At 39.5% G+C, this 14,670-nt stretch overlaps 1 protein-coding gene across 1 annotated transcript; it reads right to left on the bottom strand.

The window, feature by feature from the left end:
* Window positions 1–3,095: 3,095 nt before the first annotated feature.
* Window positions 3,096–11,808, bottom strand: CHRNA9 (cholinergic receptor nicotinic alpha 9 subunit). The gene is made up of 6 exons (XM_026088111.1): window positions 11,739–11,808; window positions 10,509–10,654; window positions 9,506–9,660; window positions 8,290–8,822; window positions 5,862–6,444; window positions 3,096–4,087 (listed from the first exon to the last, which is right to left on the bottom strand). The coding sequence occupies exons 1-5, from the start codon at window positions 11,806–11,808 to the stop codon at window positions 5,888–5,890; spliced, it is 1,461 nt and encodes a 486-aa protein (XP_025943896.1). The 3' UTR covers window positions 3,096–4,087; window positions 5,862–5,887.
* Window positions 11,809–14,670: the final 2,862 nt, after the last annotated feature.

Below are 14,670 nucleotides of genomic sequence, written 5' to 3' on the forward strand. Positions count from 1 at the left end.
CAAGGGGTAAGAGGCCATTTACTTCTTCCTTAATTGCGTGATGTTGGTGTTAAAGTTTAAGAAAAATTCCCATCCTTCAGCCACAAGGAAACATGATCATAACAGACTGTTTCACAACCACTGTTCTGTTGCTATCAGTTACACGACAAACAGTAGATAAAAGCAATGCAAGTTTCACTCACCACAGATATATTATTGGCAGTCACCTAAACCATTATCATGCTGAACAAAATAGACACAACCTATAGTACAACACCTTTAAATACYATGAACCATGGTACCACTGAACCATGTCAGACCACCTATGAAGAAAGTGCATCTCAAGTTTCTTGTGGAAAAAGTAGGCAAGCTGGACAGGATTTGAATACACATAGGTGCTAGAAGGAACTTAGAGTAATCAAGTAGCCCAGAGACAGGCAGCCTTCAAGACTGTACAAACAACATATCTCCATACAATTGAGAGACACTAGACACTTATCTTTGGGAACTGAGCAGAGGGGGAAAGTAGGACTGGCTTACAGGCAGGGGGTGACAGTAGCTCCTCAGGGTCTCACCTTTTCATCACAAGTGGTGCAGGCTTGGACACATCACTGACACCAGATGGCAACCTTGTCTTTAGCAGCCCCTTTTTGCTTCCACAGCTGGAAATTTGACTGAGACAGTAATCCCTGCCCCAGAACAGGCCTGCTGTTGTGATACAGACCCTGGGCAAGAGCTGCATTTGAATTGCTGGCAGTCCACCCACAGTCACAGCCTGCCCCCTCCCCCAGTGAGTAGGATGCAAAAAAAGTAGCTGTACCACAGGGAGAAGGCACTCTAGTGAACAAACTCTCAAAGTTGCTGAATGAGGGCTGAGTAATTTTACAACCTTCACCTCATTATTCATCACTTTTGCCTTTTCCTTACTCTTAGTTTGCAAACCTCATATAGCACTATCTTGCAGCACAGATGCGTCTGCTGCCTTCCTCTACGCAGCTTCAGCTTTACAGAGGTCACACAATCACTTTCATCACCACTGAACACTGACTTCACGTCCTATACAAATGCTCTATCTGTGAAGGGCTTGTCTGGCCTCYGGAGACTACCCTGGATGATATTAACACTTATGTACCTTTATAGGTAGAGACCATTTTTGTTGTTACAAAGTGCCAACAAGGCTCTGCTCTGCCACTGAAATGTAATGAGCAGTTTGAGCTCTGGCTCTTTTATTCATTCTACATTTTAAATTCTAGCTGAATGTTAACAAAATATAACTACTTATCTATGACACACTAACTACAGAGCCATGCAGATGTGTGCATTAGTTATAATACTGTTATTTGTCCACGTTATATTGATTTCATGATTTCCTGCTAGTATGTTAAACATAATAGAGAACTCAAATACATAAGAACAAAATGTTATTATACAATATTTAAAGACATTATACATTTATACAGTATTTAAACATTAACCAGATTTCTGTCATTGGTCATTCATAACAAGCAAGCACCCAATGAATTCTAATTTATTCACTTTATTCGCTGACATACTTTGCTTACAATTGTCAGGGTTAGGTTTAAGCAACTCTTACAAACCATACCAGTTTTTGCTCCATAGGAAACACTACTTCTCCCTTTGCCAGCTCTGTCATTGCATTTAGAATAACCAAAACCAGAATATTCTTCAAACCCAACGAGAATGCCAATCTCTTCGAAATGAAGTGCAGTTCCCAGCAACTCCAAACACCACCAAAAACTCTTGCTCAGTAAAGAGTGGTAAAATAATGGTATAGAAGATGTTGCAAGTTCTCCCACAACAGATGTAAAAGCTTATTGCAAGTAGCTGTGTGAATGTCATTAGCCATACAACTTGGTAAAGAAGAGTGCTCAGAATAGCAGAGGAAGCAAACGGCAATACTGGCTCTCCAGAAGAGTTCTTAATTCTAAATGGGGTTATGTAGAAAGTAGTTCTAATCACATTTTAAATAAGTATTTCCAGGAACTAGAATGGACCCCCCCCTTCTATTTTAAAAATTTTTACTGCCATTTTTGTTTTGTGCTTTCTGGATATTCACTAGACTAACTTCTACTTTGAAGCAGGAGGGCTCAAAAAAAAAGAGAGTAGTACAGTTTTGTGCCAAAATATTGACTGCATCTGGAATTAAGCACAGACCACATTCTCCATCCTGTTACACTCCCCATAAACTGACATCCCTCCTAAACAGTCATATTTGAATGAGTCCTGCCGTGAACATACCCCCTAGGTTGTCTTCTCAAAGACACAGGCTAAAACTACACCTGGAGACGCAGCATTGACATGGTCAGCAAAAAACATGGGACCCTGCATGATCAAAAACTCATATGACTTAGTTCCACACTAGCCTGCTGCTAGGTAGGTCACTGCACCCCAGGTATCCTGAAGACAGGCTGCATGACTTACCTTCAGGGCAGACAGACTTGAGGACACATTGTGCTCCTGACAGCTCCACAGTTAGTTCAAAGGAGCACTACCACAATAAATGCTTTCATCTTATATCACTGTCCTCTGTCTGGATTATGTAGAGTGTGCAATGAAAGCAGTGCAGAATATAGCCCATATTCCTCCTCACTTGCAGCTCTGCAATGACTCAGTATGGGAGGGGAGAGGTGATCTCTGCCAAGAGATGGTACAGGAACAATCTGCCTGCCCATTCCTCAGCAAAAGCCTCTGCAGAAAACAGATCTCAAACAGTATTTGCAGCATCATTGTCCTCCTGAATAAAGACACTCTGCTCCCTTCATGCTAAGCCTATACAGTTTCTCAGACAAGTAAATGAACAGTTATTTTTCTGTTACTCTAATCAGTCATTCATCATCTCTGAATTCAATCTTCCTCAAAGAATACTGGATCTAAGCATGAGACATGCAAAGGGAAGGAGAAGAGACCAAGACAGATGAAATTAGATTAAAGCTTCCTGTCTCCACTCAGCACTAGAGATGTCATGCACAGTCTTGACTGCTAACACACTTGGTGGATTTAGAGCAGTTTTTTCCTTCCTGAAATAGCATTACAGCCAAATCTAATACCTTGAAGGGTCACTTAAACCGCAACCCTTGTAGTTTAGGTAGAAACCACTGAGCTGGCTTTAAACTAGCCAGCCCTCATAATACCACTGGCAGTATGGCTGCAGTAGCATGGAGCTTGGGGCAGCCTTGTCTAAGACATAGCCATGCAGTACTCTGCTGTTTTTTCCCCTGCAATGCTCAAGTCCAGGGTTGGGAATCTGAGGGTTCTGGCATGACACTTCATAACCACAATTCAGGTGCCAATTCTACCTATGTCCATCATCTGCTGCTCACATTCTTTACTGGATCAAGCCTTTATGAATTAAAAGCAGGAAAGAGTTTGTTGCAAGAGGACAATTCAACATATGAAAACAAAGGAAGAAAAAATGCCCGAGTGCCTAATAACCCAATGAAAAGAAGCCACCCAAAGAATAATTGAAAATAATAAGAAAAGCAAGTGTAGTTGTTAATAAAGTAGCTGTGAATAATTTTCAAACCTTATCATATTTTATAAAGGAAGATAATTTTTTAGTGCTATCAGATCTTTACAGAAAACAGACTAGGAAAGTACAAAGTATGATTTCAACATCTTCAAGCAGCCAGGCAGAAACTTCTGAAGGGCACCAGCATGATAAAAAGCCCCATGATCCACCCCTAGTTACAATATTTACCCTTATACATGTGAAGTCCACAACTATATGCACATGTGCTGTAGCTTATTTTGAACAGAACAGAGCAGGCACAGTCTGAGTTTTAAGAACAGCCATTCTGAGTCAGACCAAAGGTCTTGCTAAATCTGGAACCTGTCTCCAATGGATGCTTGCTGAAGAGCACATGAGAAGACATGCAGTCATAATTCCTTAAAATACTCTTCCAGTTTCAACAGGGCTGTATTTAGTAGTATCCTTGATAGATTTTTTTGTTTCTTCCATTTTTTCTCCTGACTCTTTAAATCTATATAACCTTTTACCATTCACAAATACTGTTGCAAGGAATTCCTCTTTCTCACACATTGTACAGTCTCCCCCATAGTCATTCCCTGTATTTGATGCATCTGAGCCCTATAATGGAAGAAACAGGGAACAGTTATTTCTCTACTCTTTATGCCATCCACATAGACATTGGACAAACATACCCTCACTCATCTGTTTTCCATTCTGAAGACTCATGTTCTGAATACCTTAACCTTATCTATAAATACTTCCTCCTCAGGCTTTTGAGACTATTTTTTCCATCACAAAGAACAAATCAATTTCCTCAAACACACAATATAAACACTAAACCCTGAACTCCATGGCAAATGGGTGAGACCATTTTTCTGCACAGTGAAAACAAACAGCTTGTTTTCTAAAGGAACTATTCATTAAAGTTGCCCCAGTTGCCTGGGAACTGATAATATACAGGGAACACACTTGAGACTTTTTCCACATACTGAGTTTATTCTTGGCTAGCTACCCAGTTCATCTTTACATTGGAACCTGGACTTTAAAGCCTTGCATTATTTATGAGAATCCAGATAGGCTTACAGCTTTCACTATTCCATACAAAAGACTAAACCTGTCATTAAGAATTCAATGCATCGTTTACAGAATAGTAATCACAAATCCCTTTCTTCCAATAAGTCTGGATATAACAATGGCATCACTTTGCCATTTTGACTCCTCACTACCCTAAATTACAGCTTCACAGGTGTGCTCCCTATTAACTGTAACAATTATAAAAATGAGCTTTATCACATGAACTTTTGACTGGGATCCATTACAGTGTCATTCTGCCTCTCCCACTGCATCTAGAATATCATGGTTTCAAAGTTCAGGGTACTTTGTAAAGGCAATTCATCTGCCCAGGGTACACCCAGGGTATTAGCTTCTCAGTTTACAACACGAGACATCTTCTAGAGCTCCTGAGTCTGAGAAGGTTAAGAGAAATTAACACACAGAAGAGAYTGTGTTGGTGGTGTTGTCAGCAAAGCAAACATATTGGTGTACACAAGTACTAAAGGTACTGAGCAAGGAGTGTGTTCATTATGACGCTACTTTAATGGACCTGTAAGATCATGCTTTTGTGCTAGCTAATGCACACAGCAACCTCAAATTGTAAGCTGTCTGGAAGAATGTTAAGTATTAAAGAGAATGTAACAGTAGACAAGGGACACATGGGATGAGCATTGGTGAGGGTCAGTAAAATGAGCAGAGACAAATGTCACAGCTCCCTGCTTTAGCAGTCTCACAAGTAGGATTTAAAGACCTATCTTGCATAAATGGCCAGAGGAATGAGACATCAAGGAAGGGCAAGAGAAGCAGCATATTAAGAGACTGAAGAGCAAGAGAATGGAGAAGCCGCCTTGTGGCTTGGCGAGGAAGAAATCCTGGGAATCTGGATTACTGGAGCTGTGGTGGCAATGGGGTAATATTCAGCAGCAAGAAATGGTTAAGAGAAAAATCAAGGTAGCCATCATATTCAGTAAGCTGAATAGCATTAGAAGTGAAAGGCAGCAGATAGAGCCTATGAACTGATAGGAGCAATGATCAGAGAGCAGTAACAGAAAGATAAGTTAGGAAGACAAGCTAAGAAAGGAGGGGAAAAAAGAAGGCAGTGCCATGAAGGGATAATTTCCAGGGTCTGCCATGATCTCACTAATACCCCAGTTTTGTTCTGGCAGAGAGGAAGGGCTGGCCAACTTACAACTTGCAGAGATGTTGTCCTCTGTTGCTACACTGCTGTAGCCTATAGAATCAATTTGTTTATCATTACAGAAGACAACGTACAAAGAACTCAAAAGCACCCATCACAGAGCTCCACAAAAACAAGCTAACCAAGTAGATTCATACTTACAAAAACAAGTGTGTTCAGATCTTCAGTTACACCGCTTTCCCAATGATCAGCATGCTCATAAAAAACACCATGATAAAGAAAATCCACATGAAGAACCTGTCCATCACTTTTGCAACCTTTTTCCACTCAATTCCTTTGGCCCGGTTTGCTTTATGGTCTCGAACACAATTAGCAATATACTCAATATTTTTTATCAGTATTTTGTAACAAGAGCAGCAATTAACAGTCTCTCTAGCATTTTCACCATGAATTCCACAGCTTTTATTTAAATTTCCATTCAGCTTCTCCTTAAGATCACAGTTATCATTTCTACTGGAAAGGTGACTCCTTTCCTCTTTGTGCCTCCTCTGACCTCTGTCATCCCTTTCTAACTTATGTTCTTGTTCCTTCTTTCTTTGTGGACTTGTGCAATTTTCACCCACATCATAAACAAAAAAGATTTTTGACATGTAGTCCAAAATGACCACCCTGGCCCACTGCGGGACAGGCTTTGCTTCTGAGCCACAGTGGTGGACATTCATTATAATGATTGTCAGTGCAGTGGAAGCAGTGATCATCGTCATAGTTGCTATGTAATACTTGCCTGGAACATAAAACAAAGTTATATTAAAGAAGGTATCCCAATAAAAATTTAATGCAGTAATAAAAATAATCTCACAATGTCATGCTAAATGTAAGTGCAAGAGAAACCTATTTCTTACTCTAATACTCTGTACTTAGATTACACTGAATTTATCCTTTAAAAAACACAGATTAAAGCAAAAACATCATACTCTGGCACTGGCATGCCTATATCAAATGAATGACTATTGCATCAACACAGTAAATATTTGCAAGCCAAACCCCTGGAACTTCCCTGAAAAACAAAACAAAAACATTCAAAAAGCAACTTAATGTATATCAGGAGACACTTTTCCTGATCTCTAAGTTTCCAGTACCAGTATCTTCAAACGGCATATTAGAAAACCCACTTCCTGATGTATTAATRAAAGTGAAAATAATCCTTTTTTGGAGCTATTAATGTACCCCACAGCAGCAGATGTATGCCTCTTCTTTCACACAGGCCTATGAATTTCCACACATTATTGGCACACACAGCTAGCGCACAGACAGCTAAGCCAGGCATAGAGTGGCTCAGTTGCCTGGTGAGGAATGCTGTTTGAATTTTCTTCAGACCAGGCAGATTTTGGCATGGCTAGTCCAAACAAGGAATTCTGGCCAGGAATAGATAACAAATACAATGAACACAAATTGGGACCCTCAGCTATTGCCCTTCACAGTGGAAGGCGGCAGCTGACCAGCTAACCTACAGCAGCCTGTGGCTATGCAAAGATACAGCTCCCAGCTCCTGCTCTGCTGCTCCTCAGTGTCTGCAGGAACTCTGCCRGTACAGGATCAGCAGTGCCTAAGAACAGAGAATAAGAGCTGGCATTGATGAAGTAGGTGGATGTGCCAGAGAGGAGTTTGATGTGACCCCAGTTTTTAAAGGAATTGGGAAAGATGCCAAGGAAAAGTGGGAGGATATATATAAATCAGACTGTGGTCAGGTCCTGGCTTCTTAACTTAGACAGTGGGGTAGGAGGCTAGGGAAGGTACTCTGATGCAGCAAGCCCATACTCTGAGTGGGAACAGTAGTTCCTGGTGTGGGAAACTCATTCAATACAGTCCTATTCATTGACAGCTTTTGGTCTCCATATACCACATAGTCTTCATATAAGTACACAACTTGTTACCAAGAACAGAAATAAGATCTGAATTGTCTTAATGAAGCAGGAAACCAGTGTGGAGGCAGTTTGCCCAGCCCTCTGGAATTCCCACCAGGGGAGCTGGGCAGCCCCCTACCCCAACAGGGGCAAATCAGCCAGGGACCAGAGGAGGATCTTGGCAGAGGACAGAGTGACAGAGCTGAATGTGTCATTCACCACCCCAGAGAACACACAGGGATCTTCTGAACAAAAAGGCAGTAAAAATCATCATAACAGATTCCCAGATATTACAATTTAATGTAATAAATGCTGGATCTTAAGTCACCCTGGAGTGTCCTAGCCAGGTCATCTAGCCATCTGACAGGAACACATCTTGAAACTGCCCGACCTTGTGCTTATAGTTCTCTCACTTGCTCTTTGTAATCTGGTCCTACTTTTTTTTTTTTTTTTTTAAACAGTAAGTGATAAAATTGCTTTAAACATCTTAACTATATGGAATAAGTTAATATGATATGGCTAACAAATATATAATCTAAAGTAGACAGAAGATGAACYTAAAGAGCTTTAACATACCTGTACAAGTTCCATGCAAATTTTAAGTACTTTACTAAGTTTTAGAAATGCAGTACATTTATCTTCTCAGAAGACATGAGTGACATATGATTTCCCTGACATAAAGCCTTGCTATTAATAAGTCATATTTAAAAAAGTGTAAAGCTCACCTATCAAAGGCACATTTTCAGAGGGAGGCATGATCTCTGCAACCATCAGCTGGAACACAGTCAGAGCAAGAAGAACTGTAACACCCAGAGACACTTTTTCCCCAGAGTCTGCAGGGAGATAGAATCCCAGTGGGGCCAGGAAAGAGATCAAAACGCAAGGGAGCAACAGATTAAATATATAGAAAGAAGACTTCCTCTTCAAAATCAGTGTGAACGTCACATCTGGATAAGGCTCAGAGCAGCAGCCATAAGTTACTACGTTCTTAACTGCCGGCATACCATGAATTTCCCACTCCACATCTTCTATGAAGTCAGAGAGGTCACCACTATCAAGAGAATTGATGATGTCTACCTGATTACCATTATAGGTCCAGGACCCAAATGTAAGGTTGCACTGCTGGCTGTCAAAAGGAAAATAAGATACATCCACCACACACGAGCTCTTTGTGATAGCCGGTGCATCCCAAGTGATTTTTCCATCATATCTCAACACAACATTAGTATTCACTGGTTCTGAAAAGTCATCATCAGCCCTAAAAGAGACAGAAAAGTGACAAATTGATATGTGACAACTTGCTGTGGTAAAAAAAGACCCTCCCTTCAGACCATTAAAATGCTTCTGAAATGAAATTATTTATACTGACTTTCATCAGGAACCCATTATTAACTATTATTTACAGGTAGTAATGCCCATTTTTGGACAGATGGATTATTACTCAGATGAGGGCTAAACATCAGTGCTGCTAAACTRCACTGTATTTCTTGGCCACAGCTTCTTCAAACTTGACTTCAAACAGGATACAGCTGGGATACAAAATCCATTCAAAGATTATCATAATCTGCTGTTCACTACTGCTGGTCTGGGAGAGCAGTGTGTGTACCACCATTTTGTGAACACACAATCTTCCAGAGTTTTTCAGTAGCCTCAGCAGAAAGCACTTCAGATTGTCAGCATGGAAGAAGGAGGTTCTGAATTTCTCTGTTGCGCTGGGAACTAAACAGCTTTGCTGTGTAGTGTAATCAATAGTCAGATAACCCTGTCTATGGCTTTAATGCAAAATATTTAGACAATCAACAATAAATCTCAAGACAACAAGCATTCCCCTTGTTAACGCAAAGTGAATTGATTAAAGTTCAGGCTCTGTGGGTCCTGCTTTTACTTCCTCCTTTAGCCAAATATTAACAAAGCTGATTCTTTTCAGCTACACTCACTTACTTGTTATATAACACAATATCTGGTCTCCAAACCAAATTGCTTGGAATCCTGATAGAATCCAACCCGTCATATTTATCCTTGTCCCATCTGAGGTATGCATCATGCCAGCTTTGTCTAATCCATAAGTAAGCCGTCAAAATTTGGTTTCTTTCATCCTGCATAAACATGCAGAAATATTTCTAGCTGAAGGTGACAACAGCACATCTTGGATACAGACAGCATTTATTTTATAGCCATAAAGTAGTGCTCAAAATAGGCCAGTGTACTGGCAGGCAAAAACAGTACTTCTCAGACAGGTACATTTGTCCCTATACTGCACAGGGGGGTTACACATTTGAACTTTCTCATCTCAATCCTTTTTCCTTAATGAGGATTCTTTCTCTGCATCCTCCCTAGCTTTAATCACTGTTATAGAAGTACTTTTGCTTAAGGCTTCCAGTATCTTAAGAATTTTATTTTGCCAACCTAAGAAAACAAAACAGCTAGCATATTCAGTTCAATGGATTCTCTGAAAGCTGGTGAAGGCCTTTAAATTTTAATTCAGAAGTCACAGAAGTGATTTGCCTTTCTTCTTCCAGACACCTTTCTCTTTTGCCTTGAAGGCAAAGCCTGGCAGAACCAAATTTCTTTAAAAAAAAAAAAAGATAAGTAATAAAGAAAGAAATTTACTTTTTCTATTTAAGTTGATACACTGCAAAAATTATGAAACTTGAAGGCTGCAATATCAATACTTAACAGTTACTACAAAAGAAGTTTTAACAATTCAGCAGCTGTCAGTTTGTAGCCATATAATGGAAGTCTAGTATTGCAAATGGTTAAGTACCTATTAAGATTGCTTTACTTAAAAAGAAAGAGTTACTGAAGTTGTCACAATAAGATACAGGTCRCTTTTCCTACTCCAAGCAAAATAAATTTCCATTCTCATACCTATGCACTTTCTGAAGTTTAGAGTTAGTACACCGATCTCTGCACCACTCTAGAAAATAGAACAATTTTTACTCACCATGTCTTTAATTTGGGACAATGTGATCTGAAGGGTAACATTCAATACTTTATCTGTGTCTTCCACTGGTCTTAGAGCATTTGAATAGTCTTCAAACAGTTCATTAAACAGCATGTGAGCGTATTTTCCTTTAGCTGATTCTACAGCTAGATAACAGATTTGTTCAGTACATCAGATTAAGTACTGATTAATATCAGAAAATATCTTTCTATAGCTTCAAGTAGCATTTGCTATGACTATAAACTATACTTTATACTATAACCATACTTTATCATCCATATACTCTAGAATATCATTTAATGCAGACAACAGACAATAACTCTGACAAAGCTAATCAAATGAGAACATCATTCTTCTGTAGTAAATGCATGGCTAACAACTTCAGTTGTTCACATCCACTTATTATTTATCTTCCCAAAAAAGCAGCAGCAATACAGAGGGTTGGGGGGGGAATATCATTATCTGTTTTATTGATTTCTTTCATAAGCACAGAGAGATTGACTTAAACAGTCACATATCTGCCAAACTAAAATTAGAAGCAAAATCTGAAGTCAAAACTGCTCCCTAGCTAATGACTTCTTATATAAGCCAAAATGCAGCACTCAGATTCATGCTTTCAGAGTTTCCTTTTTTTAATGGCACCTGGAGAAAGTATGAGCATAAACACATCCTTGGAGTAACACTTTCAATTGCTTGGTAAATGATTCCCAAACCACATATTTGGAGACACTTCTTGCTATACAAATTTACTCACTAAGGACAATCCACTGAAATGTATCCTTTAAAATACTACTCTTGCTGTTCTACTCTACTCTGCATCAAGTTTCTCTAGAATGCCTGTATTACCTTTGGATGGATTCACACATCTCTGCAAGCAAAGGGCAAGGACTGTAACATTCACAAAGCTTGCACAAATGCCAGTTGGCACAACACAGGAAGCAAATGCTTTGGAGTACTTCACTCTTCGGTGACTCCCACTGACTTCCTGGACTAGAATTCAAAGCAAACCTTTCTGTCTAAGAAATCCTAACAAATAAAACTTCCCAAAGAGCATTTAGATCTGGCCATACAGGATCATTTGTTTTGTCTATACATCAGTGAGGAAAAAGTAAAACAAAACAGATGAAGGAATCCTCTGGAGTTCAGCTGGGTAAGATGCACACATCTGGACACCAGCTCCTATCTAAGTAAAACTCAATGCAACATTTAGCTACCAAGAAGTGTTCTCACCTTGAAGCACCCCTGCTGTCAACAGCCACAAGAGACATATGCAGGACGAGAACAGGCTATTTCTCTTCATTTCTGGAACATAAGTAAAATTCTGTTCACCCAAGGGGCACGAAGACGCTTATCACCATCCAAAACTAACAAAAACAAGTCGCACAGCAGCACAGAGTTATCTGAGGCACTAATGAGCTGTTAGAAGCAACTCTGCCCTCCTTCAGCAGTTGTCAGGGTCCTGACTTGGAGCTATGGCCTTTGTCTCTGCCACCTCCACAGGGCTCTGATAAACCCTCCTCTCCAGGTAACCTGAGAGCTGCCAGTTCTGACACTGATGCTGAGCAAGAAGATAAATGGATGGGATATCAGTAGGAAAGCTGCACTCCACTGCATTTCTTACTACAAATCCAGCATTCAATGGCCAATATATGATAAACGCTTTCTCATTTTTTCCAGAGTGGGCCAAGGTTTGCTGCCCTTATGTTCAGTAATAGCTCGCTCAGAACCAGTCAGCTGAAGCCTATGGACCCTCACACACAAAAAAAAGGATCAGGCTCAATAGTTTAATTGGCATAGTTATACTGTACATCACAGCCAACATGCCACACAGGAAAAATCCCCTACTTACCTACCCCCATGCTGACAAAACAATGCTTTATCAACCAAACTGATGCCACATAGAAGGGATGCAGCAATACCAACAGCAAAATTTCTCCTTTGGACAACACAGGCAACACTTGCAGCAGTGGGCACTGCCAACATAGCTGTGCAAGCAAGAGCTTCCACTGGTGCGGACAACTCCAAAACCACTACTCTGCATGGGAAGGAAGAGCAGAACTGGACTCTACAGAAAGTGCCATTTCCTGGTACAGTATGAGTACAGTTTGCCAGAAGAACTTATCAAGACTACAACAGATCACAGAACTTGACAGCTCAAGTTCAGCAAGAGGAGTGACAAGAAGCACAAGTTTACCATAACTGGACTCCCTCCTTCCCCAAAGGCCTGCAAAAAATGCTCATCAGCTCTGTCTATTCCTCATATTGCCAAGTTATAGTTTCCTAGTGTTGCAGGCATTTCTTACAGGTTTCTCACAGAGAAGAGGCGGTAACTTCTTTTCCCTATAGGCAAATTAAATCCATCCCTTATGATATCCTGCAATCCATGATCTTTGCTCTCCTTTTAAAACAGGTAACAGAACACAACAGCCACTAAAAAATGGTAAATAGAAAGGTGGAAAGGTAGAATGAATTATCAACAAAAGGAACTAGCTCAGAACACTTCTAATCCACACAAAGATTAAATACTATTGCTTTGCTCTTGTGCATTCTTTTGGCTAGAAGTAAATTGATCCCTCCATACACATAATGGCTTCTATATAGTAGCACCCCTGGTACTCACTGCCTAATGTTTGTGCTTTAGTGGGGTCCATAAATCAGTGACATTGTGGCCAGATTTAATAGCTAAGCAATAAATAATTTCAGTCAAGGCACCTGTAATGAAATCCATCTCTGTCACTTCATTTGCTGAATTCTCAAAAGGGAAAAAAAGTGGAAAACAGTTTAGAAGTCAAAAAGGTCAAAGCAGCCCACAGGCAGTATGTAATATCCTGCTTTTTCTGTGGGAAGAAGGACTATGATGTTAAAGAAAACAGAAATTAAAGGCAAAGGAGATGAAAGAGTTATGGGATATGGTCCGATCAGTGGGTTCTCAGGTGATAACTTTAGTCTATAGTATGTTTGCCATTATGTCTGCAAGTAGCTACCATTGCTTACTGTAACTACAAGAGAATGACCAGGGCTAGTGCTTTAAGTATGCTGCTCTAAACACTGCTGGAACCAAGATCAAGCCTGCTTTGCCACAGGCTTGAGGCAGGCTTGTGACCAGCCACACCAGCATAATGTATCTGCAGAATATTGCAGACTGAAATACAGTAATTTACATAAGATTACTGTAGAGGTGTAAAGTAATTTAATATATATAATGTGATCTTTTTAGAAGGAAACTGCATGTTCTCAACATGCAGAAACAAGAAGCATGTCTACATGCATTTATTACTCAGTATATTCCATAAATTGATTGTTATGGACTCAAATGGATATAGCATAACCTCTCAGTAATTTTCAAATACATTTAGCTAGTTGCCATCTATATGACATAAAGACAGGCAAGCAGGCACACACATATACAAGAATACAGCTCTTGTGTGAGATGTTACATGTATTACACAATGATTGTAAAAACAAAAAACTAAAATATATCCAATATAACCAATGTTAAAGACATTTAACAGTCTTAGTATGTCAGACTTTGGCTTTTTTTTTTTTTACTTTGTTCACAAGAAATCTGATTTGTAATTTTAATCAGAATGTCTCTAATGTAGACACTTTGTGAGAAGAGTGATTTTTAACATTAATTGTTATTTAATGATCTGAGAGACTCATCTACAAACTTTCTCAGAATATAGTTTTAGATTGTGGCTAAATCTATGGTAATACTATTCCCAGATCAAACATCCCATTTAACATTCCAATGGGGCTTAAATTTATAGTTAAGGAGTCCTCTATTTTTACAGTAAAAAGTTCTGCTACAAAGTCAGGAATTAATATAAAGTATGAAGAAGCTCACAAAGATAATTTAGAAAGAGTCATGGGTGTTTGAAAGTTAGAATCAAGTCATTAACCTCTTCCAAACTAGATCTTGTTCCCAGTGAAATTCAAAGTTACTTTGTTAGAGCACCAACCAGCAGATGTCCCTGTTAACCACCCTACTGAAAACACAGACATTCAAGACTATTTTTGTTTATCACAAAATCATATCACATTTAAATCTACTTTGACTAATTTCACTGCTGATTATTTGCTTCACATCTGACACAAGACAAAGCAGAGATGAGATATTCTTCTAAAGAAGAAACAAGATAAGCAGAAGGAACAAAACTAC

Source organism: Apteryx rowi, unplaced genomic scaffold (genome assembly GCF_003343035.1).
Source record: "Apteryx rowi isolate R43461 unplaced genomic scaffold, aptRow1 scaffold_751, whole genome shotgun sequence".
Lineage (NCBI taxonomy): Eukaryota > Metazoa > Chordata > Aves > Apterygiformes > Apterygidae > Apteryx > Apteryx rowi.

Coding starts and splice junctions, on each gene's coding strand:
- CHRNA9 (XM_026088111.1), bottom strand. CDS start 11,808: ATGAAGAGAAATAGCCTGTTCTCGTCCTGCATATGTCTCTTGTGGCTG. Junction 9,661..10,508: donor TGTCCCAAATTAAAGACATG/GTGAGTAAAAAT, acceptor ATGTTTATGCAG/GATGAAAGAAACCAAATTTT. Junction 6,445..8,289: donor TGAAAATGTGCCTTTGATAG/GTGAGCTTTACA, acceptor TTTATGTTCCAG/GCAAGTATTACATAGCAACT.